This window comes from Leptonotus elevatus, chromosome 5 (assembly GCF_054856555.1).
Source record: "Leptonotus elevatus isolate MCC_2025b chromosome 5, RoL_Lele_1.0, whole genome shotgun sequence".
Lineage (NCBI taxonomy): Eukaryota > Metazoa > Chordata > Actinopteri > Syngnathiformes > Syngnathidae > Leptonotus > Leptonotus elevatus.
Genome location: NC_141243.1, coordinates 11040480 through 11067477, shown reverse-complemented (window position 1 = coordinate 11067477; position 26998 = coordinate 11040480). Strand labels below are relative to the sequence as shown.

At 39.1% G+C, this 26998-nt stretch overlaps 3 protein-coding genes and 1 long non-coding RNA gene across 8 annotated transcripts in view; 2 read left to right on the top strand and 2 right to left on the bottom strand.

Moving 5' to 3' along the window:
- ghra (growth hormone receptor a) overlaps nucleotides 1-8547 on the top strand; it is a 36038-nt gene extending 27491 nt beyond the window's left edge. For 2 of the 3 annotated variants that reach the window (XM_086075475.1, XM_086075474.1), the window contains 2 exons: nucleotides 1408-1637; nucleotides 2906-8547. In XM_086075475.1, coding sequence (XP_085931601.1) covers nucleotides 1408-1637; nucleotides 2906-3587 — 912 coding nt within the window. In that variant the 3' untranslated portion in view covers nucleotides 3588-8547. The remainder of the gene's footprint in view (nucleotides 1-1407; nucleotides 1638-2905) is intronic. The other variant, XM_086075476.1, reaches the window with a different exon arrangement.
- LOC147173674 (uncharacterized) lies at nucleotides 1255-3415 on the bottom strand. Its single transcript, XR_015094800.1, has 3 exons — nucleotides 3298-3415; nucleotides 2871-3208; nucleotides 1255-1540 (listed from the first exon to the last, which is right to left on the bottom strand). It is a non-coding gene; the product is annotated as an uncharacterized LOC147173674 (long non-coding RNA).
- Nucleotides 8548-11408: 2861 nt separating the features above from the next.
- On the bottom strand, nucleotides 11409-18597 carry selenop (selenoprotein P). 2 transcript variants are annotated; one of them, XM_086076287.1, is made up of 5 exons: nucleotides 18432-18597; nucleotides 15961-16198; nucleotides 15573-15785; nucleotides 14513-14630; nucleotides 11409-13127 (listed from the first exon to the last, which is right to left on the bottom strand). In XM_086076287.1, exons 2-5 carry the CDS (start codon nucleotides 16164-16166, stop codon nucleotides 12810-12812), a joined length of 855 nt encoding a protein of 284 aa, XP_085932413.1. In that variant the 5' UTR covers nucleotides 16167-16198; nucleotides 18432-18597; the 3' UTR covers nucleotides 11409-12809. The 2 variants fall into 2 exon arrangements, with proteins under 2 accessions (XP_085932413.1, XP_085932414.1); XM_086076288.1 differs by having other exon boundaries at nucleotides 15961-16195; nucleotides 18432-18533.
- Nucleotides 18598-20713: 2116 nt separating this feature from the next.
- zbtb35 (zinc finger and BTB domain containing 35) lies at nucleotides 20714-26884 on the top strand. Of its 2 annotated transcripts, none has more exons than XM_086076250.1 (9): nucleotides 20714-20824; nucleotides 22642-22777; nucleotides 23388-23489; nucleotides 23663-23807; nucleotides 24073-24181; nucleotides 24289-24474; nucleotides 24779-25154; nucleotides 25249-25379; nucleotides 25930-26884. In XM_086076250.1, the coding sequence occupies exons 2-9, from the start codon at nucleotides 22660-22662 to the stop codon at nucleotides 26455-26457; spliced, it is 1695 nt and encodes a 564-aa protein (XP_085932376.1). In that variant the 5' UTR covers nucleotides 20714-20824; nucleotides 22642-22659; the 3' UTR covers nucleotides 26458-26884. The 2 variants fall into 2 exon arrangements, with proteins under 2 accessions (XP_085932376.1, XP_085932378.1); XM_086076252.1 differs by lacking the exon at nucleotides 20714-20824 and adding an exon at nucleotides 20912-21063.
- The last annotated feature ends 114 nt before the right edge of the window (nucleotides 26885-26998 follow it).

Genomic DNA, 26998 nt, shown 5'->3' with positions numbered 1-26998 from the left:
TCATTATTAATATTCACAAATCTGTTGAAAACAGTGGGGGAAAGAGCTTTATGCAACATGGCCATGGTTGATCTCTTATACTCTGCTGTCACCTGTTGGCCGTTTTTGTAATAACTACAATTGCTTCAAGCATTCTCTTCAGTTCAGAGGCTGCATCAAAGCCTTCTGTATGCTCTAGCATTAAAAACAAAAAACTTTTTTTTTAACATATAAATATGTCTTTGGGAGCATGGTAATATTTAAAATGGAACATATACGTTTTTGGAAATAAGTTAATAGCACTGCCGAATTTGAATGATAAAAAAAAAAAGCAAAGTATATAAAAATTAGACTTCAAAATCATGAAAAATCAAGTCATTCGAACTCCTCTCAAATGTGGTGGGCATCTCCACTTAATGTGCTGAAGCCACATCCAACTCGACTGTCAATCAAGTACCAGAGCTAAGACCTTTAAAAGATGGATGCTTTTTGGGCTGTAGGCATAGCTAGCTTGCTAACTGTATGTCTCAATTGAGAACAAAGGTGTGTCCGGCGTGCCAGACTCGTAAGTGAATCGTCACAGCACATTTTTTGTTAGTTTTTTTTTTTTTTTTTCAGAAGGCCACTATGAAGGTGTACCCAATTACTTGCCTCATTACATATACCCAATGATTAATAACTAGCTTGGAAATTAGAAGCCAGTAAAAGCCGTCAAATATTTATTCATTTTGGATTGGTGACAAAAATGCTTGCAATATAGCATTTTTTTTTTTTTAAGTGAAGAAAATTTCCAATTTCTGTATTTTAGCCAGAAACATGAAGTCAATATACATAATTTGCTTTCATGGACCACATGAAATGATGTGGCGGGCCAGATCTAGCCACCCAGGACAGGAGTTTGACACCTGTTCTACAGCACCACAACTGAGGACCACATACTACAGTTCTCAGTCTTTGCACATTTCCAACAAACAAATCTCTGTATTTGTTTTACATGGACTTTGCGATCTCCAACCCCTAATCACAGTTAACATGAAACATAAAAAATGTTGTATAACCAATGTTTTTTTTTTTTTATATTGACATGCTGAGATCATTGTTCATCACAACGCCCACTTCCCCTTACCACATCACTCGCTGTTTATTTGTTTGAGCCTGCTATTAAAGCAAAAAACAAAAACAAAACAAGAATAGACCAAAATTAATTCTAATGCAAGCAGAAGTGCTTTTGTTGAGCTCTGCTTTTAATTTTGAGGCATGAAAACACATAGTCTAGTTCAGCATTGTGCAGCAATTACTCCAAAACTATCATAATAAACACTTTGTAAAATATCTCAAGCTGTGTTAATTACGCAGCGTTTTGTTTGTGAAGAACAAATCTTGGATCTTGTTAGATTTCGCAAGTGTACCTTATGTTGTCATTGTCAGAAGGGGAAGCTGGATGAGCTGAACTTCATGCTGAGCAGCGGAGGTCTGGTTGGCGGCCCCACATACTCACCAGACTTTTACCAAGATGAGCCCTGGGTGGAATTCATCGAGGTGGATGTGAAGGATCCGGACACTGGGGAGAAGGAAGACAATCAGGCCTCGGACACCGAGAGGCTCCTGGGGGGCTCTCAGCCTGTCAGACATCGAGCAGGGTGCGCCAACGCCCTCGGGTACTTCTTGTATTTCTGCCACCAGGCAAACCTCAGTCAAAGTTGTAGAATTTTAGGAAAAATTGGCAAACGTTTTACAGCAAGAACACACTCAAAAATACTTGGCTCTCCAAGTATCACTATAATGACCAAAATTAAAATGCAATAGCATACTAGGCCCAAGTGTTCATGAAAAGCAAAGCAAATGTTTCATGTAAACCATTTTAATGGAAAAATTTAAAAGTTAAATACTACTGAACTGTACTTTACAACAACAAAAAGGTTTAAGACAGTGTAACATTGAGAACACTTTGAACATGTATTTCCGTGATCCTTTCCGCTAGAGGGGGCCCATGTACACACATTGTGAGAAACACTGCACCAAGTAACGTTATAATGTTATAAGTTCTTTTTCAGGGAATACTCTATTATTATTATTATTAAAACTAATATTATGAGAATAAAGTCATGTGATTTTTGTTGAAATATCACAATATCAATTACAATACAAAAACAAAAATCAACAAAAATGTTCAGAGGATAAAATGTTCTCAAGAAAAAAAACTAGTCTAAATTATAAGTTTTTTATCTCAGATTTAGGCTTGCAGCATAAAGCAAAAAAAATAAAACGGCCATGCAACAGCTCGTTAAGGTGATGTAATGTAATAGAATTGAATTTCCAAATTGCAAAGGCTGGAATTTGTAAAAAAAAAAAATAGAAAAAAAGTAATTAATTAATTAATTACAAACATTGGTTTGTCAATCACATTTATTTGTTTTACTTATATGTACAATATATGTATTTATTTCTATAGTGTCTAGATAAGTTCGGTTCTAAGGAAGTGCAATCCACTTGTTGACATAACATTGTTTAATGAAACGTGAACAAGTTGAAGTGATAAAGCCACAGATTTGTTTGCAATATTGTTGTAATCTGACTGATTTATGCCATTTGGTGAAGTTATTGTAGTGAACGCTTAAAAGATTCAAAGTCAAAGTGGTTAGTAAGTTATCAACTGTAATTGAAGTGATTAAATACAATTCTTTAGTTCATTAGTTTTTACTTTAGCTAACATTTTTACTCTATGTGTCATAAATGTGATATTGTTCGTTTATTGTTTACAGATTAATTGAATGCTTGTGTCGGTTAAAAGAAAAGAAAAAATAGATTGCATATTAAATCGCAAAATTAAGAGGAGGGGAAAAAAATGAAATGAAAATGAAAATAATTTTTTGTCAATTGTTCAGCCCTACTTGTTAAACCTGCCTCTCTGCTCCTGTCCCATCAGCTTTCCTGATGATGACGGCGCCAGCGAGCGCCCTTACGACCCGAATGGTCCCGACGAAGACGGCGGCGCGCTCACGTCCACGCTGCTGCCCGGCCAACCCGACGACAGGGAGACCTCCCTCTGCGAGGGGCCCCCGGCGCCCCCTCAAAGCGGAGGTCCTCACACTTGGGTCAACACGGATTTCTACGCCCAGGTCAGCAACGTCATGCCCTTCGGGGGTGTTGTGCTGTCCCCCGGCCAGCAGCTCCGAACCCAGGAGGGTGGCCCGGCCTCGAACCAAGACGCAAAGAAGGTGAAGAAAGACTGCGAGGAGGAGAAGACGCAAAAGGAGCTTCAGTTTCAGCTCCTGGTTTTAGACCCGGACGCCGAGAGCAGCACCCGACAGATGATACCTCCACCTTACTGCTCCATGCCCGACGAGAGCCACCGGCCCGTCGAGCCTCGGCCGGCCGAAGCCTACCAATCGCCTTACGTCTCTCCTGACTCCCCCCAGGCGCAGCTCTTTTCCCCCGTGGCGGACTACACGGTGGTACAGGAGCTGGACAATCAGCGCAGTGTCCTGCTCGACCCGCCTCCCGTCCAGTCGGCGGCGCCGTGCCTGCCGCAGCACCCGCTCAAAGCCCTGCCCGCCATGCCCGTGGGGTACGTCACCCCAGACCTGCAGGGGGCGCTCTTGCCTTGAACGCAACATGTTTACGCCAGGAAGTTCGCGGACTCCTGCTGGAGGCTAATCGACTCGCAGCGAGCCACGAGGGGACTTGAACGTGCTCTCGCTTCTCACGTGCGCTCTGCCAAAATGTATTTCATGCGCTTCGTGTTCTGATTCCAAGCAAACGACGGAGGAGAAACGTTTTTTAAAGAAGCAATCACTTTAGGGAATTGCTGAAGTCTTAACATTGCAGAGAGAAGAAGCAACATTTCCCTGCCTCGACGATGGCAGAAGAAGAAGCATCCGCCATTGTTTACACTAAGTAGTGTAAATAATTGACACAACTTTATAAGGTGTGCTTACAGGAGATGTACAACTATTAATATTCTCCTCAAACCAAGCAACAAGCTATCTCATTTTTCTTATTTTGCTGCAAAACTACATTACATATTTTTTTGTAATGGCCACATTTTGAGCTAGTGACTTTTTTGTGTGATTTTTTTTTTTTTGTGATGGAAATTATAGATAGAAACAAACAATACGGCAACACATAATCCTGTGAAACAGCTTGTATGATTTGGAGTAGAGACGGGCGAGTACCGATACCAGGTATTTCATGGTAGCAGTTCACTCGACGATGGCCCGTACTATTATATGCCGCCCTCTTATGGCTGTTTTAATTGCCATTAATTTCATGTAATTTTAAGGGCTATATATAGGTCTTTATTTAATATTATATGTCTTTGGGGGGGCAGGGGGGGATTTTGTGTATCAAAAGTATTAATAGTATCGGTACTTGGTATCGGTGACTACTCAAGCGTTGAGTGCTCATATTGGTTTTGTTCTGGGAAAAAAAGGGGTCAAACATCCCTAATTTCCAGCGAAATGATACTCACCCAATCATCTATTTTCTATCACGCCTGTTCGCATGCCGAACCCAGCTTCCTTTGGCCGAAATGTGTCGTTCACCTTGGGCCAGTCAACGGCTGCAACCTTTCAAATGTGGACAGGGCGTGAATAACATTGGGCTTGAGATGCACAACCCATTTCTTCATAATAACTGTGATAAAAACAAGCTTTGGTGCCTTCGAGGAGGCCGCTGCGAGGCGTTCAGTGACACTAAGGAAATTGCCATTGCGGCTGAGCAAAGGGAAATGGACAGGAAGAAGTTTTCCAAATTCATTTGACTCGCAGGAAATCTCATAAGATGTACTTTAAAACAGAAGGATCGCTTTTCGACGCCGTAACTGTAAGCTCGCTGTTCATGTAGCAGATGGACACACACACACACACACTAACAACCAATACCAGCTCAACTACTACACACTTATAATGTTATTTGAATTGTTTTCATGTATGTTTATAACAAATAATTCAGGGATGGCGAATGGATTGAGTCAAAAGAATGTGAAGGCGTCTAACGAAACACAGTGTTAACAAAAACGCTTTTACCACGGTTGTGTTAAGTGCTCGCCGTGCCGGTGTCATAATAATCATTTTTAAAGATTTAGAAAATAACTGCAAAGGCGGGCGGTGGTGTGTTTCGGTAAAGCATGTCTGCATACATATTTATAAAGTACATAAAACAACTATAATTACATATGCATTTAAATGTAACAGAAGTAGCAAAAGGGAATTTTATTTTTTATTTTTTTGTATCCACTTGGTTGTGAGTGACAAATGGAAAAGCTGTGAAAATGTTTCACAAAAGTGCCCGTTACATGACGAATCAAACTCATACATCATTTGAATATGATGCTTAGCCAACAAAAATAGTCTTTGTGTTTGATTTTGTTGGGAACACGAGGAAAATATGTTCGATTTATTTTTATTTAGTGATAGTGATCCCAAATATATTGCTGCTTGGTACTTTTGCATCTGTTGAAGGTTCATTTATAGCATTAATATGGGGTGTGTTCTTTAACTCATTCACTGCCATTGACGGCTTTAGACGTCAAAAATTCATTTGAACTATTTCTATTAGTTTAACATTTGTTCCCACTTTTGTTAACAAGAGTATGAAAACCTAGATTTTTTTTATAGTATTAGAACAGATATAAAATCTGTGATTAATTACGATTAAAAAATTTAATGGCCTGACGCCCTATTTTTTTTTTATAATATTTTCCTTATATATATTTAAAAAAAAGATTCTTAAAAATTACAAAAAATATATATATATAAAAAAATCTAGGTTTTCATACTCTCGTTAACAAAAATGGAAAAATATGTTTAAACTAATAAGAAATAGTTCAAATGAATTTTTGACGTCTATAGCTGTCAATGAGCTATTAACTCATTCACTGCCAGCCCAGTTAAACTGGATCTTTAAATGAACAGAAACACAAGGACAAATTTTCCGCTGTATGGGGGAGATTCCCCGCAAATGAAAGGAAGTTCCCAGCAGGGAAAGCCCCTGTTTGCCGGAGCTTCTGTTCGGCGTAGTTTTTTGTGAATGTGCGCGAACTGGAACATATGCACTGCAATCAGCGAGGAGCAGTCGAGAGGTCATTTCTTCAAACTTTCCGTGCAGCATGTCAATGTAAAGCGTTGTGTGCGTTTGTGTGTTTCATTGCTAGCTCACAATGAGTTCATTCTTAACCCAGTGCATATTTTAATTGCAACTTTTTTCTAAATGTTACCGACACTTTAGATTAAGCACTTTGTACACGTTGGTCAGACAGCGTGTTCTCGTGAGAATTTAGTAGGATTTTATACAAAAAGTAACATTCACTTGTTTGATTTTAATTCAATATTTTCCTGAATGATATATTACGGGAAATGTTGTGGTTTTGTTTAGTTTTTAATGGCATTCGATACTAGTGGATCAGGCTCAGGACCTATTTTTGGGTGGGTCGCAGACAGCTAGTCAAACAAGTTGCATGTGTTTTTTTGTTGTGGTTCATGTACAGTACAGAATTGGAGCTACCAAGTTCCCACATGGAATAATAATGGAAAATAAATGTTTCTTCCTTGTGCCATAGCAACTAGTTTGCTCTAGTAATATGCTTTTGGTGGTACATCAAGCTTATTTTGTTTTAAAAATATCATTTACTGTACATGTCATGTGTCTTCTGAGGCTACAATAAGAAACTGTGGTTTCCATGTTGACAACATTGAGAATTTGTTAGGATTTCATTAGGACATTTTAAAGCTGACATAAACGATTATTTTATTTATTTATTTTTATTTTTATTTTTTTTGCTAAACATTTCCTGAAATACTAAATTCTGCCAAATGTAGCCATTCAGTGTCTAAAATAAATGTTTTTACTGTCATTGGAATTTATTTTCTTTGAGTACCGGTACGTAATTTTTATAAATGTTAACTTGGTTTATGAAATATAAAGAACATTTGTATATTAGTATGTTGCACAACGGAGTATATAAAGTTGTAGTCACAGTTAAATAAAAAATAGGAAGCAGGAAAAACATTACCAGGTTTACTTTGAATTAAGTTTTAGAAAGTTATAATAGTATTGTTTTGATGAAAGAACTTTAAATTTGTTTGATCAAATTGCCAGCACATTTTAGTTTAAATTGTATTATTGATTAATAGACTACTTAAAAAATGAATAAACTAATTTCTCACAAGAATTTAGTAGGATTATATAAGAAATGGTATTCAGTATTCAGTGAAATTATTTTACGGTGTCTATAAAGAATTTTACAGTCATTTCCACCATATGAATTTTATTTTTTAATTTGTTTATGTAGGGATGAGCTTTTTGTTCTATTCATTCTTGTTTGGCTTTTCCATTTTCCTACTACATTCTCATTGGAACATGTTCATCATAAAATGTTTAACATTCAGACTGACTATAGTTTAGTCTTGTTTTTTTGTTTTTTTTAAAGACAGTGAGGAACCTTTATTCTCAATAAGCTTCAGTACAGAGTTTGCGTTTATACAAGGAATTTTACACTACCAGATTGATGGAATCATAATACTGTGATGTATGTACTTAATTTGCATAGATGATGTATGGATTATGTGTGGAAGGGAATCTTTGGGCAGGGGGTTGTGAAATTCAACACCTGGAACTCACTTCTCCCAGATAGTATTTTATGTCACAATTTGTTACGTGATTGTATCAATATCGCGCTTTTCTTGGGTTCTATTATACCCCCCCTTTTTCCTGCTGATCGATACTTTTGGGCCCCAGCTTGGTCTTGATCACGTGTTGCGCCATTTGGGGCGGGCCTAAATTTTTAGTTGTTGTTTAATGACATCATCAGACGACTACGCCATGCGGGTTCAAGCCCAGCAACGTTCGTCCAAGTTCAGTGGTATCTTGACTTACAAGTTAAATTGTTGTGTAACCAAGATTGTAACTCAATGATTTTTTTGGCTTAAATTCAATGGATATGTTGCTCCAAAAAGTGTGCGCACGACTTGGCCAAATAGGAGTCATTATTTGCAAATTTTAAAAAATTGTGAGTATTATATTCTCTGTACAGTAGGTGTTTGAAAACATTTGTGTTTAGCAGTTGTTTCAAGGTTTATAATTACTGCAATATCAATGCTAATATTGTTAGCCGGCCTGTGGGTGTTTAGCATCAAGCTAGCATGCTTCCGTGAGAATTTTTTTTTTTCTTTAGTTAAATAAATACACAATGTGTTATTGTCCTTGTTTTATGTTTAGTTTTACAGTAAACTGGGAGTGGCTATAAACAGCCTGAAGCAAGCGCACCTCTTTTTGAAAGAAGTGTAGGCTACATTAGCTGCCAAACTGCACACAGTACGCTCAGGGAGGATAGAATAGACATGGTTAGGAAAAAGCTCATTTGTAAAGCCATTATTTTTACCATATTGTAAGTTGAGACACTCATAAGTCAAGGTACCATTGTAGCTTGTTTCAAGTTGCTGTTTAATTGAAAGCTAAGAACAATGTTGGCCTTCAACGATGTGATATGTTTTTCTTAGTTAAAGTCTTGTCGGTGTGTTGTATTTGTGATTGATAAGCTTACGACACAATAAACGTAAATATGCCACATGTAGCTGTGCTGGTCTTTTTTCTTTGTCTCGGTGTTAGTTCAGAATGCAGATATCGTGACTGTGCCGGTAAAAGCAGGACGTTTGGTCGCACTAAAATAATGTGAACACAATTTTGCAGTTAATCTGACTGCCGAGTACACGTGGTAAGTAAAACAGGTAGGCTGCGCAAAAAAAAAAAATCCACTTTTTTTTTTGTGCGGAGATGGATTGGATTTTTTTTTTTATTACAATTTACTCAACTATGGGACTATAAGGCTATTTTATAACTACCCTGTTGCCCAGTAGAATAATATGTGTGCGGTGTGCGTGTATTGTTTGAGTGCACAAAATGGCAGGATGACCTTTCACCCCAGGTATGTGTATGTTTAAGTGCACAAATTGCTTGACTCTCTCGTTCACCGTGTGTGTGCTTCTATTTCTATTGTTTGTGTACAAAAATGTGCGTGCGTGCGTGCGTTTCTATTATGTTCTTTTTGCGCTAATCGCAGGATCAGCACCTTTCACCTTGTGTGTCTATGTACAGTGTGTGTGCGAATACAGGCTTGTTTGCGATCCACGTAGAGACACACTGAATGAGTTCACATGTTGTGTGTGTGTGCTTCACTCTCACTTCCAGGCCCAAGCGGTGATGAAGAAGATGGAGGAGGGGAGCCGCAGACCCCTGAAGAAAGCTTATTGGCCAATTAAGACGGAGGCTGTGTACCGCTGCTCTGTATGGGGCCTGATTGAATCACACTGACCGCCACTCACAGGACATTGCGGGTAATTAGCCATAAGTCACTCTCCCCCTTGTATTGGATCTTCAGTTCAATTACGCCCACGTAGACAAAGCACCTCGGCCTAACTCATCGCCTCCGCCTGCTTGTTGACCTTTTAGGACATACAGTCTCTGACAGGACATTCAGATGCACGGCTCCAAACTGAAGCTGGTGCACTTTGATGCGTGAAAGCAACTTGTCACTTCTGAAATGACTAAAACCATAAAATAAGTAGGCTATAAAGAATAAATCTGTGAGTAGTTTTGTCTACATAAGGTACTGCTCGGTTACATTACTAACTACCCCAACATTAATGCTAATTTCATTAGCCTTTCTATGATGCCATTCTATGAGTTAGCATTAAGCTAACGAACTTATATGGTAAATACACATGTAATTCGGTTTATGTTTATTTTGACAGGAAACATCAACCTCTTCTTTCAAATAATTGCTCATTATCTTGCTATCTGCTGCTCGGTTGAGGTAGGTAGCTAATGAGGTACCGTTACCTAACCATGGATATGTGTTGATGGATAATAGGCTAGCAAAAGCAGCAAAGACTCGTCGATTTCCAAAGGTGCTTGTTTATTTGGCAGCCAAAATAATAAACTGTCCATGGCAAAAAAAATGTAGTGAAAAGGTCAGAGAAGGACAAGTGACCTATTGAGATAACAAATTAAAGAGGCGCCACCGTGTGGCGTGGTGACGTACTACCATAACAACACATTTACTAAAATAAAATTGGAATCCGCCTAACAATGGCTTGCTTTAGCAGCTCAAACAATATAACAGCAAAATAATTAAATATACAAGACTATACAGATACAGTTTAAACAGTACAATACATAGCCTAATGCTATTAAGATGTGGAGGAAATAAATGTAAACAACAGTGATATTTGGCTGATATGTATTGTACGGTATTATGTTGTGGTGGCAGGAAAGCAGTACCAAGAATTTGAATCATAACAAATGTGGATATTCTTTGCTTCATGAGTATAAAAAAGAAAAGAAAAATCACTTAAGACCAAGGCATTACTTTTACTAACCACTCAATTGATTAGTGTTGTTTGTGTTAAATCAGCACATCTTACACTGCTAAGCAATAATCATATTTATTTGTGTGGAGACTCAGTCAGAAGGAATGTCCCTTAGTTAACTTTCATAAACTACAAGAACAATTTTCAAAGTTTGCGGTTTGACATACTCCACTCGCAGTCAACGAAACACTTTTTATTCACACAAAGTTACTTACACATTAGAGGGCGACAAAAGAAAGTGTGAGCTGAATTCTGTATATTTATGAAAAACTAATAACTAAAATTATACCTAAATCCAGTTAGATCAGAAAGATCTACTAATTTGAAAAATGTGCCAAATGTGGGCACAACCATTTGCACAGATCCACTAAGGCAATTGAGAAATGAACATTGGCAATTTGATTATAGCAATGAGAAATGCCATTCAGTTGGCACCAATTATAAGGTGGTTTTGAGATTTATCCATGGTATTTTTGAAATGTTATCTCAGTTTCAAGAAATGTGTCAAACATATGGAGAAAAACTATCATTCTGTTTTTTAGAGTTTGTCATGGTGTAGATTTTTAGAACTAGTCTATTGTGTGTTTGTGTGTGTGTGTGTGTGTGTGTGGGGGGGGGGGTGCAAATATGTTCAAACAAAACAATCATTAATTTAACAATCTCATTAAATAGTGCTTAAGTGTACCTAATGAAGCACTTTAGTAAAGCCATAAAGAATTTACAGATCCTTAGACATTTAATTTGAGCAGATTATATGATTGTGTCTCCGTTATGGAGCTTTGTCGTCATCTTCTGGACACATCTAGGAGGAGCATTTATTTATTTATTTATTGATTGATTGATTGATTTAATGTTGTTCATCACAGGTTAAAAGAATATGTGGACCAAAAAAATTGTTTAAATGTTATATTTGTTTCCATGCCAGTACTTTTTGTGATCGATTATTTTTAAACAAGATTGAAAATGTCAATACTTTTTGTTAAGAAATTGTTTAATGTCAGCTCAAATATATTGGAACAATTCATGTTGCCATCTTAATTCAAAAGGCGCAAACACAAAAGAAGCGATCCAAACAAAGTTTATTGCACTGTCCTTTCACATACTGTACAATTCACAAAGTGACTTTACAATACATTCCTCTGCGTGGCCATCAGATTTCTGGGTGACATTTCACCTTCCCACAGAAACCATCATTAAGCGCAGCGTGTATTACAAAAGTCATTCATGCTCCATTTCCGACTCTCTGTGACAGCAGAGTTGTTTAAGTTTGTTTAGATGTGTGCAATTTGCAAGTAAATCTACTGTAGTAAAAAGGAAGAAGAAAAATATGTGCATGCAAAACTGAATTAGTATTGTGCTTAACTTTGTAATTAATGTCCCTTAGTAGGCCAGTGTATTCAAGCTATGTCATCCAAAGATTAGCTTCTCATGCCAAGCTCCCTTAAAGATAACCTCTACCTCCAAGACTATATACACTTAGGTCGGACTGCGGGCATTCAAAACTACTTTAAGAAAAGTAGTCCTACTGTTAGAGAATGCTTTGGCGCTATCTTGTGGCGTCTTGGTGCCAAGGAAGTATGTTAACGTGGCACTTTGAGATGCTAACTTTAGCCAACGAAAGAGAGTTGTCGATGGGGAAAGAGAGGGGGGGGGGGGGGGGGGGGGTCCTATTCAATATAAATCACGGAAAGATTGGCCAATTGTTATTTTTTGCCCTTTCTAAAACACCAAAGCCCTGTCTAATAGAAAAGTAACCATACTTTCAGAAAATCAGTCCTACTTGTAGCATCTTCGGGCGTTTCATAAAAAGCACAAAAACAGTGAATAGGGGAGTTATTAAATGAATGAAGGATACGGGTAAATATGTACTTTTAGATTTTTGTTTGATGGTGTTGCGGTGAGATTTTTCCAACAAAATATGTGCTTTGGCTAAATAAAGATTGAGTAAAAAACTGTTCTGACCATGTTCCTTAACAACTCATCCCCCATCCCTGCCATCCTGACTTCACCCAGACGCCACTAGAGCATAGTTTGTGCGCCTGGTTTCATAAAAGATGAAAGGGTCCAAAAAGGGGGAAAGGGTCATTCAACAACATGGCGGCCTCTCTGACGTGAGCTTGATGTTCCTATCCGAGAATGACATCACGGCCAGCTTTACAGATGGCCTCATTCTCAGCTCACGACCCCCGGGGGTCAGGCTCACTGATCCGGCTGAAGCGGCTGTCAGACGGCCCGGTGCGAGCGTCACTGTCAGGTCTCGCTGACGTGATTGGCCTCGCCATGCCCGTGTCACTGTCATGTGGCGGGTAGCGCCTCCTGACAGCGTCACAGGCTCGGCTCGCCCGCCTCGCCGAACAGCCTCCGTCAGTGTCAGCATCAGCTGGCCGCGGTAGCGACGTTACTGTCGGAACCGGCGGGCCAACGTCAGCCGTGGTTGGATTTTCACCTCGACATCACGGGTGCTCACGGCTGCTGCATCACCGGCGCCCCCTGCGCCTCCTGGGGCGCCACGTGGTAGTGCCCCTGACTATCCTGCTGCCCTAAACTGTCGTGACTTTGCACCTCGTGGTTTCCATGGTGATGACCCATACTGGGGTCATGACCGTGGTGCACATGAGGATGATGATGATGATGCTGGTGGTGGTGATGCCCGTGATGCCCGTGATGGTGGTGATGCTCGTGATGGTGTTGACCGTGATGTTCAGGTTCAGCGGCAACTGTCGGGGGAGCATCGGGACGCGCTTCTGTATTTACTTGACACTCAGGTGGGATTTCAGCACTCTGTGGAAAATTCATGTCAAACAAGTTAACATGTGAAATCAGTGTACTGTTTATTTTATCCGCCATTTTTTTTAATTTTGTCTCAGTTTTAGTCCAGTTTCAATCATGCTTGTTAATTTTGATTATAGTTTGTCAACCTCGTCCCGTTTTTATTTAGTCCATTTTTAGTCACCTATAAATCTAGCATTTTAGTCTTTATTTTAGACCAAGAAAACATAATTTGATTAATCTAGTTTTGGTCTGAGGACAATAATTGAACCCCTGTATTTTTGTCAAACAAGTTAACATGTGAAATCAGTGTAATGTTTATTTTATCCGCCATTTTTTTTTAATTTTGTCTCAGTTTTAGTCCAGTTTCAATCATCCATCCATCCATCCATTTTCTGTACCTCTTGTCCTCACAGGGGTCGCGGGGGTTGCTGGAGCCTATCCCAGCTGACTTCGGGCAGTAGGCGGGGTACACCCTGAACTGGTTGCCAGCCAATCGCAGCAGTTTCAATCATGCTTGTTAATTTTGATTATAGTTTGTCAACCTCGTCCCGTTTTTATTTAGTCCATTTTTAGTCACCTATAAATCTAGCATTTTAGTCTTTATTTTAGACCAAGAAAACATAATTTGATTAATCTAGTTTTGGTCTGAGGACAATAATTGAACCCCTGTATTTTTTGTCAGCAGATTATGTTGAACATTTTGGATCTAAAACTAGTTGACATAAACTTTTCTCTCATCTTTTTGATGAAAAACAACTTCACACACAATTACAGCTACTATGGCTCCATGCTATGAGCTAGTAAGTTAGCCAGCATTAGCTAGCATTAACATTATTGTTGGAACGTTATAGCCCTTGGATTAATGTTATGTTATAACTATAATGTACACTCTTTTTCTTAACCTTTCACCGTGATTCCACCTGTCTGCCCCATGTGTTTGTGCATGTGGCACTCGCTAGCTGCAGATTTGAAAGGGGGTGTGTCACTGTGAGAGGTGGTGACGTCATCAAACAGCTTCTGAGAAGAGAAGCTTTTTTTTTTTTAATCATGAACTGTTGAGTTTATTGATGATGAGATTATGTTGTTGCTGCCTTTTGTGGTGAATGTATAACTGCTTTTGTGTGTTGTTTAAATTGTATTTATGAAAAAAAATTAAATAAAGAAGCATTTAAGCACACCTGTAAGTGATTTAGTCAAATTTGAGGTGAACCTGATGCACTTGAACGGTTTGCCATTTGGAGAACTATGGCCTGACCATATGGAATCAAACTGAGTCCAATTTGTCCACTTGAAAATTGATTGTACTTGAATCACATCATATCACTGTGTTGCCACGTTTGTGCTGTATGGTATACTACTACTACTACTACTACTACTACTAATAATAATAATACCTCATATGTGCAAGTGCCACATAAGCGCTTGCAGTAGGTGTCCTTGATGGCACCCTCGATGTAGCCCTGGCCAACGATGGAATACGGATATGAAATCTTCCGAGTAAGGCGTCCACATCTGTTGGTAAACAGGTAAAAGAAAAAGAAAAAAAAGGGCTAAGAGTTATGTTAACCAATACAAGACTGTGTGTATATAAAAAGTTTCATTCCTAAAATAGAGGCCTAACCCAAATTTGTCTCACCGCGCCACAATCTATCGGTAAAACGAAAACTAATTGACACCTCCTCTAAAAATGTTTATGATGTCCACAATCTAAGATTACAAAATATTTTAAAACTAATAACAAAATTACCCATACAAATAAAAGGCTTACAGATTTGAGTTCCGTAACGTCTAACCATCAAGGCTAAATATTATTCCTCCCCAGCATAGAAAGATGTTAGTTTCACAGTCCAGGTATATCACTTTAACATACTGTACTTCCTTGACACCAATTAACTCATTCACTGCCATTGACAGTAATAGACGGGAAAAAAATATTTTAACTATTTCTATTAGTTTAACATTTTTTTTCCATTTTTGTTAACAAGAGTATGAAAGCCCAGATTTTTTGTTGTTGTATATTTTGAACAGATATAAAATTAGCGATTAATCGTAAGTTAACTAGTGAAGTCATGCGATTAATTACGATTGAAAATTATTTTTAATAATCTTTTATTTTTTTATTTAAAAAGATTATTAAAAATTAAAATACTTTTTTTTTAAAGAAAATATTATTTAAAAATTATAGGCATCAGGCGATTAAAATTTGTAATCGTAATTAATCGCATGACTTCACGAGTTAACTCACGATTAATCACAAATGTTATATCCATTCTAATACAATAAAAAAATTGAGGTTTTCATACTCTTGTTAACAAAAGTGGGGATTTTTTTTTTAACTAATAGAAATAGTTCAAATAAATTTTTGACGTCTAAAGCCGTCAATGGCAGTGAATGAGTTAATTGCTCATTTTCGTCATTTTTGTTTCTATTTTAGCGAGAATTGGTTCCACGAACCTGTCATAAAGGAAAAAGTCATCCTTGACCCCGTTCAGCAATTGCCACACATCCGGTTGTTGCTCTTCTTGTTTGTAAAGCGCGATGTTCGCCGACAACTTCTGCTCCAGCAAGCCGTGCAGCTGTTGCGCTTGATACCCCTGATGGTTGACCACCATGTAGGTCACATCTCTCAAACCTTGACTCTCCATCTGCTGGCGCAGGCTATCCATTCTACAAGAGGCAGAGAGAGAGAGAGAGAGAGAGAGAGAGAGAGAGAGAGAGAGAGAGAGAGAGAGAGAGAGAGAGAGAGAGAGAGAGAGAGAGAGAGAGAGCGAGAGAGAGAGAGAAAATAAGAATGTATGAATGATAGGATTAGGGTTAGTTTGTAACTCATTTGCATACTTACCTGGATGCCTGCACCAAACAGAAATGTCAGCTGGCCTGAAAAAGGGCCACCACCGTCACCCGGCCCATCGCCGCCCTCATGGGTTCCTCCGTCCCGATCTTCCAATGGGGCGGCGGCTGACAGCGTGGCCCGTCGCCCCCCTCGCTCTGCGCCCCGCCCCCCTGGAGCAGGCAGAGAGCGAGGAGCAGGCTGAGGCTCACCCACATGCCTTCTGTGCCTCCTCGCCTCCCCCTATCTGCTGGGGGAGAAACAGAACACCACAGATAAGATGTCACTTAGCGTAAGATGTAATTAGAGTATTTTTACGGCATGGGGCGCAAATTATGGTGCACACATAAATTCCACCTAGAAATAAGTTGGGGGGGAGTAAATTTTACAAAAAGAAATAAATACAATTATAATATTTGATTGAAACCATTTTGGGGATGGGCCAGAACCAATACCAGGTTTTGGTATCGGGGTAGATACGTGGCCTTATTTCAAGGTATCGGTACTCGCGAAGTATCTGACAAACTTTTGTGGCCATTTTATATCAAGAACTAGAAATTAGATAGTCATGCAACTTAAATTTTTTTTTTTTATATTGGGATATATACAGTAGATCTTTCTTGAAAGTTACCGGTATATGTCATTCATTTTTAACTCATTCACTGCCATTGACGGCTACAGACGTCAAAAATTCGTTTTGAACTATTTCTATTAGTTTAACATTTTTTCCCACTTTTGTTAACAAGAGAATGAAAACCTAGAATTTTTTTTATTGTACATTTAGAACAGATATAAAATTTGTGATGAATTGTGAGTTAAATAGTGAAGTCATGCGATTAATTATGATTAAAAAATGTAATCGCCTGACGCCCTTAATTTTTTATATTTTCTTCTTTTTTTTGAAGAAAAGATTAAAAATTAAAAATAATAATTAAAATTACTTTTAAAAAAGAACAAAAGATTAATAAAAATTAGGGGCGTCAGGCGATTACATTTTTTCGTAATTAATCACATGACTTCACTAGTTAACTCGTGATTAATCACAAATTTTATATCTGTTCTAAATTTATTTATTTTTGTTTTCATACTCTTGTTAACAAAAGTGGAAAAATGTTAAACTAATAGAAATATATATTATTATTTTTTTTACGTCTATAGCCATCAATTGCAGCGAATGAGTTAATAGGAAAATTAACATATCAAAAGTACTAGTAGTATCTGTTCTTTGTATTGGTGACTACTCAAGAGTTAAGTAATCATACTGATATTAAAAAAAAAGTGGGATTGAACATCTTTAAAGGATAACTCAACACCAAAACAACTTTTGTTGTTGTTGCTGATAAACTGTATAAACTGGTGTCTACAAATGCTGTCTACATGTCCTGGTCATTACTTTGACATTTTAGTGCATGTTTGTTGAAAGCTTAAATTTGGGGCAAAAACCGTGTGTTCACCCAACGGTCCTCCGGGACACACCCCCTTTGAGTGCCAATTTCAAATCTTAGTGAGGGGTGGAGCAAGAGTCTGACTTCCTGTTGTGTTGCGAATGCGGAGAGGGTTGGGCATGGTCTGGCTGTGATTGACAGAAGAAGCCATTTAAGGGGGCGTGTACGAGAACGAGCCTGTGGGTGGTGGTGGTGAGCACGTCATGTTGAACAAGTGACGTAGTATGTATCGTCTCATGTAATGAGAGGACAAACGGCCAAATTGAGTTTATACCAGTGTGTTACCTGAAGATGGCGCCAAACACACGCTTTTTGCCCCAAATGCAAGCTTTCAACAAAAGTGCACTAAAATGTCAAAGTAATGACCAGGACATGTAGACAGCATTTGTAGACACCAGTTTATAAAGTTTATCAGCAAAAAAAAAGTTGATTTTGTGTTGAGTTATCCTTTAAAGGATTTATAGTGAGTTACATTGATTATGTATGTATTTGCGATTTAATTCATTGTCATTGAAGAAATTATAAGATTTAACTGTAAAAAAAAAAAAAAAAGAAATCCATCTTGAATTTTCTAGACCAAAACAACTTTAAAATATTGACATGGCAAGAATTTTAGTTAGCACAACAAAGCAAGCAAGTTCTTTGTTACAAAACAATTTGTTGAAATGTTATTAAAAGTTTGTTGCCTTGAAACTTTGAGTTCACCTTCTTCTTCGGTGGAGTTTGCGTGCTTATGCATGCTGGAATGCAGGCACAAGCCCGAGTACACAGAAAAAAACATTGGGATAACATGCAAGCCCCCACTCAAGAGATTCGAACACTGAACCTCAGTAATGTGATGCAAAAGTGCAACTCCTTTTACAGTCAACAGAATAATTTCAGCAAACAATACATTTTTTATGTTACTTCTATGCAAATAATGAGCACAATGTAGACAATCATGAAGTCTCCAAATGCCAACTGTCCAAAAAAAGGATTTCACATGTGGCAATAAAACTCTCACGCAAAGCTGTGAATGTAATTTAAAATGTCATATACCTGTTTGTGGGAAGCTTTTCCTCTGCACAGCGTCGAGTTGCAGCAACCGCTTGTACAAAAACAAGTATGCCCTTCACCCGCTCCCCCTCCTTTTATACTCTGCTTGTTTTTGTCTGGCCAAAAGCAGAACAAAGGTCAATCTGATCTTCTTTTTTTTGCTGATGGTGAAACTTTTTTTTTATTGACCTTATAAGTCATAAGTCACATCCCTTAAGTGTAAGCATTTTTTTAGATTAGAAATTATTAGTCATCTGTGGCAGACCGACAAATGATTTAAAGACAAGTAAATGTTGGTACTGGATACGCTTGAGACAGTGCATGCATTTGCTTTTCAATTTCATAACAAATACTTTAATACTTTTCTAATAGGCATGGAGGCATAAAAACAAGTTGTGCAACACTTTGGGAGAGGAGAGCTGGGAAAGAACAGAGGGTGGATCTCTGGTCTGTGGCCAGATTTTTTTTGCAAAGTCCATATAAAGACAGGCAGACTCAACTCTTCAACTTGTGGAATTATTGGTGAATTTCTATAGAAAAGTTGATATTAAAAGCAATGTAATAGTTAACATAAGGAGTGCAAAGGTTTTTATTTGCTCACTTTTATGCAAAAAGGAAAAAAGTTGCATTCAAGGGCCTTTACAGCTCCATCTCCAAAAAGGCTCAAAGTCTGAGCTGTCGTGTTAAGTGCATCAGATCATGCTGATAAAGGGGTGGGGTGGGGGCGGGGGTGGGGGCTCGACTGAGGTCAAAGATCAGAGCCGTGTTCTAGCCATTTTTTTCCCAACAAAAAACAAAGATTAACTTGAAGGAACGCGTCAGCAAGTGAAAATTGACATTCTTGATGACTGCTTCTTCACGATATGCGATCATGCTAAGACCTCAGTGGTGGACTTGCACAATTAAGAGTTGTTTTAACTTGAAAATAATTTCCCTGCTTTGAAATCATCACATTAGGATTTGCTGAAGTCTTGTGTAACATCACAAAGGTGGACCCACTGTAACTGATTAAAGATGACCTATAAAAAAAGGACAATTGGAGTAAAACTATGCGTTGCATAATTTTATTTGCATACAAGTTGTATTTGAGTTTATCTAAATCATAAAACAGATGTGCCTAACGAGAATAAAAAAGATGCAGCAGTGCAAGACGTGATCCAGCCAGAACTAGATGATTGCCGAAAGTCAACGTAACTCATTGGCAGAGTTTGGCACCACGCAGGGCACATCGACCTGCCAAGCATTAAATTTTGCACAACTGCGGCCATTGTTCGACACTAGACCTTCACCTCTATCGGTATCTTGAGAGGCACAGGGCTTTGATTTAAAAGAAGAACATCAGGGACCTATTTGTAGCTTTAAAGTCCAAGTTTTTTTTTCTTTTGTGCTTTTTTTCCTTCCCTTTTTTCAGTAAAAAAAATATTTTAGCTCTGATGTCCAAGTGTATGTATATATATTATTCACTATCGCCTTGTGAGGGTAAAGGTGATACTATTACAGACAATGGCTACATGTTTAAGACTGCGATTTTGGCTCCAGATTCCACTAATGTTTATATCAGGACTCTTCAAAATAGTCCAGTGTTTTGTTCTTAACCATTTATTTATTTTTGCCACGCATTTGTCTTTCGGAAGACGTTTGACCTGCAACTGCAACCAAGTTTTCTGACACTAAATGTTTTGTTAGTCTTGAGTTTTCCTTGCACCCAGCACATGTTTAAGCACATGTTCAAACCCCATGTCGTAATAGAGTCACAGGGCACAGGTTAAATAAATGGCACCCTGTTATTAAAGAACCTAACATGCTCTTTTTTTGTGAATGTGTAGCTGGAGCTACCTACGTATGCATAGGGAAAACATGTTAACTCCACATAGGAAGGGAGCAAGAACCAAATATAGAACTGTGAGGCATCTTGCTACAAACCACTAATACAGTTTGTTATCTATTCTTCTCTATCATTTAAAGACTTACTTAGTTACTGCACTTCAATGCAGAAAATGACCCTTTGCTGTCCATGGAAAAAGATGCGTTTAATTGAAATAGTAGCTTCCTCTGCCGCCGCAGACAGACCTGTGATTGTGTTGTTGTTGCTATCTTACACTAGTAATGACAATAACTTGTTTTTAGATTTAAAAATAATTCTAAACTAAAATCCTAAATCACGGATGAAAGTGAGGTAAGGTAATATCGAACAAGTCCTTCGGAATCGTGAACGAAACAAGTCTGTCGCCAAGCAACGAGGCATCCTTTAAGACCGCAAAGGCTTCTGGGAATCTGAGGCCTTTGTGTCCAACGACCGCCCTTTCGGAGCAAGCCAGACAAGCAGACAGCGCTTTATGCGTCGAAGGAATGATCACCGATAAAGAACTCTCCAAAGCGCCATAAACGACCTCGAGGTATGCTAAGCGAGGCCTTTTGTCGCGTGTTGTGACCCGTGGCGGTCGGAATCGGAAAATGTGTCCGGGAAAAAGTGTATTTTAATGCGCGGTTTGATGACGTAATGTTGATTGTCAACGCGAAATGGCGAGCATGCTAAGGGGCCCGTTAATGTTATCGGCAACACTCAGGTGGAGCTCTTTGGTCATTTTGACCATGTTCAGTGACAGTGATGATTTCATAGACGTATTTGACACAGGTAAGTCAATTTTCGGGATTGTTTTAAAGTGAGAACGTCACTTGGATCCAGCTTGTTGTTTTGTATCTGGGCGTGCTAATATGGAAGTAAACTAGCAGTAATGCTAGCATGCTGGTATGAAATATGTGGCATCGTATCTCATTTGGGCCACAATGAATCCGTCTTGTCTTAATAGTCAATGTGCACGTGTTAAGAATAAGTTCATTTTAAACTTAGTCCGTTGTTTTTTGTTATTAACTAAACAGCAACTTTACTACTGTACGACCTGTTAGTCATAAAGGCCCTCATTGCCTTCCGCTTGACCTTTTTTATTTTTAAATGCAAATTGAGCTTGTAGTTGAGGTGGCAAAGGTACTACTCGTACCAAAAAAAAAAAAATCCACACAAAATAGGGTGCATAGTGCTCATGATACGATAACTGAACCTTACCTCAATGTGTGTGACGGAAAATGTTGAACGCTAGAAGCAGGTGGTTCTCAACACATTCTCCTCGAACCTAAATAAGACCATGGATGGGGAATATCCTGCTTCTCCGAATTTGTTGCACCAAGGGTCCTTAAGGCTCCTTGGGTCTCCTCCATCTTGGCGGGGTCCCTGTTTTCCATCTTACAAGTCCTTAAAATCTCAATAAATAATTGTTGTCGCCAGTGATTTGCCACCATGGTTGACAACTCTCTCACAATTCGAATCTGTTTTCACGTCACATCTTCATTCTCAGTTTAAAAGAGGCAACAAGCCCGTTGTGACAAAGCAAGGAGTAGGAAGTTAAAAATCAGAATCATCTGTAATGTATGCCAGTGTATATATAAACAGACAAGGAATTTACTTCAGGCAGTATGAGCTACATTGCTGCAGTAACACATAAGTACAGTGAGTCTTTACGTAATGTAATGGTACAGTTAGTGCTGTTGTACTGACCAGTGACAGCTGTGCGAATGATGCAGATGGTCATCAAGAAAGAACGGGACCAGTTTTGCAATAATTATGATACAATGACAGATATGCAGTGCATATGATGCAGATAATCGTCGCACCATTTAAAGTGATCAGTATGGCAGTAATTGTGATACAACTTTGCGGGAAATAATAATTCAGATATCCGTGTCTTCAGAAAAAGACTCAATTATGGATTGTTCCATTGATGCCATAATCTTCTAAAAGCGAAAATATCTTACTTTTTCACACCTTTGTATAGATTTCAGGAGACTCTCTTGATAACAGGAGATGTGAACCCCTTTTTGTCCAGATGGCAAATGAAGACACCGTGGGTTAATCTGAGGATATGCGGCTCCCTCACAGAAACATTTTCAAAATAGGCAGCTGACAAAATATTTATTTGGCGGTTTGGGTACACGCTTTATGCTTGGGCAGGTACTCCAGAAACCTAACTGTGCACACGTAACTTAAAAGGTCGATTTTTATGATTAATTTCCATTGAACAGGAAGACTAGTGGTGGTCCCTAGACTTTAGTACATTGCTGTTGAGGTAATGTGATGTTCATATTGAGTCAAATGTATATGTTACTTGTTCTCACGCATGAATGTGAGTTTTGTCTTTGTTTTGTTTTTTACTCATAGGACAGAATCAGATGAATAATGGCGGATGAAGTCATGGGAGACAGTGAGTTCCCGGCTCACTACAAAGTCATGATGGACAAACTGAACGAACAGCGACAGTTGGACCAGTTCACAGATATCACTTTGATTGTAGACGGTAGGTGGATCGTACATACAGTACACAACTTCCTTTATGGCTGCAATTGCACGGCATGCCCAAGTGCCACTTTCTGAGATATTGTCTCAATCAGATTTATTTTTACATTTATTGATATATGTGTACGATTTTTATGTACATATGGTACAGACAGTATTTGTTAAAGGATACACATTGTATTTTTTAAATATTGTTCAATCTTGATCATTGTATTTATGTAATATTATCTAATTTGGATTATAATCATGATTTTAAAGACTAGTCTGTACTAAAGCTAAAGAAACTAAAAAGTACTTCAACATTTTATTGACATGAATTACTGTTTAAAAAAATAATAAAGATGCAATTTTTTTTTACATTTTGTACATTTTTTGTTAAATATTTCAACAAATGTAGAAAACGAATTAATAAATTAACTGAATTAATGAAAATAAACCCATTATGGTGCAATGTTCAACCCTGTCCAGCAGAGGCAGCGTTTGCTGCCTTATGAGATGCACAAAGGAGGCATTCTACAAGCGGAACACTCTTGAAAAATGCCGTGTGATTCAAGTCTATTTTCTTGTACTGCTGGGATGTCCTACCTAAACAATTGTCTTTCCTTTCACAGGGCACCAGTTCCGAGCACATAAGGCAGTGCTGGCAGCCTGCAGTCAGTTTTTTCACAAATTCTTCCAGGATTTTACCCAAGAACCCATGGTGGAGATTGAAGGTACGCTTTCTGGTAACTCATTGCAAATGTCTCTTGCGTCTGTTTGTAGTGGAGTGTTTAATTGGAGGCGATTGGAGGAAATAGGTTAGCCGAGGTTGTGAATGATAAAATTCTGGTATTAAGTTCTATTCCTAAACCTTAACCACCACTGCTTCTTTATCGTTGTCATACAGGAGTGAGTAACATGGCGTTCCGGCAACTGATGGAGTTCACGTACACGGCCACGTTAGCCATTGCGGGAAAAGAAGAAGCCTTCGATGTCTGGAAGGCTGCCGAATACCTCCAGATGCAGGAAGCTATCAAGGCACTCACCAAAAAGTGAGACTTGCTTGAAATTAACTTGTCCTCTTGTTGGTGTTTGAAAGGCATTTTATTAGGCCATAAGAATTACCGTATTTCCTCAAGCAGTGGCTGAGGCTACGTATTTCATTATCACAATAGTATTAATTTATATAAATTAAAGTTAGGTTACAATAGCCATTCTTTTTTTGAATGGAAATTCTTTAAAACATTGTACATGTTGTTAAAATTTGAGCAAGAACTGGCTACTCTATCAGTCTATACAATGCATGTCTTCTCGCAGGATAAATGACTCTCCTTCAATCATGCCAAAGAGCAACAATAAAAAGAGAAAGATTGCTGAGACGTCTTGTGTCATCACAGAAGCCCTACCCACAGTGGAAGGAGCACCGGTTCGTATTTTGTTTTTGGTGTTGTCACAGATGATACCACTGTTGTGAAAAATATCTTCAAGCGCTGAATTGTTGTGAAATTTCTTGGCTTGTGTATGTTCTCCCAGGTGGAGATAGAGATGATGGCAGACGGTGCAATCGAGGTGGAGGACTCTGGGCTGGAGGAGGTGGTGGATGCTGCGAAGAACGCCCAATCAAACGACTCCGCGTTGGCTCTGCTTGCAGACATCACCAGCAAGTATCAGCAAGGGGAACCTTCACTAGAGATCGTCAAGAAAGGAGACATAGAAGAGGTACGTCGAGCTTTCGGGAGGTCAAGGTTGCATTTTGCACTCAGGTGTGCCTTTGTACACAACGTCTGCTTGAGCCATGGGGATTTTGTTGAAGATATGGACGACTACCCCCCTTTCTTTTAAGAATGCAGACATTCACTCCCAGGGATGTATTTAGTCTTTTACATGTTTTTCACATGGCAGGGTAAAGGAGAGTCTGAAAATGGCGGGCATCGGTTATGCGTTTGTCTTCTCTATATTTTACCTGAGAGTTTATTAACATGTTCTGCGGTATGTTTTTTTTTATTATTATTTTTTTATACAGGAAGTCCAGTATCAGGAAGAAACGGTGACTGCCTCCAAGGTGCTGGAGAACGTGGAGGTGGTGGAGGTCCAGATTTCTCAAGTGGACAACGCGTTCCGCTGTAACAATTGTGACCGAACCTTCAAGTTGTACTACCACCTCAAGCAGCACATGAAAACGCATATCGGTCTGCTGAAGAAGCCGCACGTGTGCATCCACTGCGGCAAAGCTTACACGCGGGAGGGCGCCTTGATTCAGCACTTGGGCACATTCCACTTCGATGCAGAGGAGCAGGCCCAGAACCAGAAAACTCCAAAGAGAGTTCACATTTGCGAGTACTGTAAGAAGCACTTTGACCACTTTGGACACTTTAAGGAGCACCTGCGAAAGCATACTGGTAAGACAGAAACGGGTTGTGTATAGTTTGGTGTTTTATAAAATCATGTTCGATGGACCATCGTGCTTTCCTTTTTTCTGTGTGTAATCTGTAGGTGAGAAACCATACGAGTGTCCTGACTGTCATGAACGTTTTGCGAGGAACAGCACGCTGAAGTGCCATATGGCGGCCTGTCAGAACGGGGCTGGAGCCAAGAAAGGACGCAAGAAACTCTATGAATGCCAGGTACAATCTAAAATAGAGATACCATATATGAGCGGCTCTGGCTAAATAGTCCTCAAGGGTAAAAAAAAGAAAAGAAAGTCAAACTTTTTTCTTTTTTTTTTGGACAATATGGTCTATGCAGCCAAATTGATCTAAATATGATATTCTGGTTAATATTGTGTTAGTGAAATATGAGTCAAGCAGCAAAATACAGCTGTTTCTATCTGTCTCGGGGCGGCCATTTTGCCACCTGCTGTCGACTGAAGATGACATCAATGTTGCTCAAGGCTCAGGCAACGACCAATCACAGCTCACCTGTTTTCTGAAGCTGAGCTGTGATTGGTTGTTACCTGAGCCACATTGATGTCGTCGTCTTCAGTCGGCAGCAAGTGGCAAAATGGCCGCCACTGAGATGGCTATAAATGACTGGATTTTGCTTCACAACTCTTATTCCACAAATGTAATATTAATCAGAATGTCATGTTTAGACTAGTGAGGTCACATACAGCATATTGGCAAGAAATGTTAAAGGTTGACTTTCCCTGTTTAAGATGCTTTCCTTGATTGCTAGGTATGCAGCAGTGTGTTCAATAGCTGGGACCAGTTCAAAGACCATCTCGTGAGCCACACTGGAGACAAGCCCAACCACTGCACCATGTGCGACTTGTGGTTCACTAACCCGCAAGAGCTGAAGAGCCACCTCAAAGACGTTCACTCTATCGATGACGAAAAGTCGAGCGAAGAACTAGTCCTCACCGACAGCGCCGCAACGGCGGCGCTCACCATCACCACGCAGAACATCGAGGCCACAGAAACGGTGCTGCTGGAGGATGGCATGCAGGTGGAGAATGTGACTGTGAACCCAATCGAGGTGATAGAAATGGAAGAGACGACCACGGTCGTGGTGGAGGACGGAGGCGTCGCCGAAATGTGCCAGGAGGACGTGGAGAGACTAAAGCAGGCCGGCTTGCAGATCCAGATGGTGCGTGTGTCCTCCAGCGATATGGACGAGCACCAGGTGACCCACCCTCAGGTGGAAGTGGAGTTGGAGGAAGAGATGATCAACATAGAGGAAACGATACAAGCGGTGGTTGTATGAAAGTATGAGAGCGCCATGAGAACACTGCATGAAGGATACTGAACACAGAGCTCCTGCTTTTTTTTGTCTTCATGCTCTACTTCCTGAATTTTGACAAATGGACAAAGTTGATGGTTTGCCATGTATTTATTTAAAAGTTTGTATCATGAGCGCTGAGTAATCAATTTGTGTGTGCGGGTTTTTTTATTCAACTTTTTAAAAGTCAACTGGCAAAGGGTCATTTCACCTCAGTTCATGCAATGAGTCAAACTTTTTCAGATTTTGCTGCAATGTTGTGTGTAGCTATATCAGAGCATCTGGAAAGCCACATTTGAGCAGAACAGTATCTGAGATATTGCGTAGAGATTGAGATATTTCACTTTCACTGCAGTTTTGTTCAAGCTTAATAATTATTTTGTAATAGAAAAAATAAACTGTGTAGAATACTTAAAAAGAGTTTTTATTTTATCTCAGAGCAGTATTTCCCGCCAATTTAAAATTGTTGCAAAAAGTATACAGTATACTGAAATAATTATGTCTCAATGTAGTTACCGTAAATCTG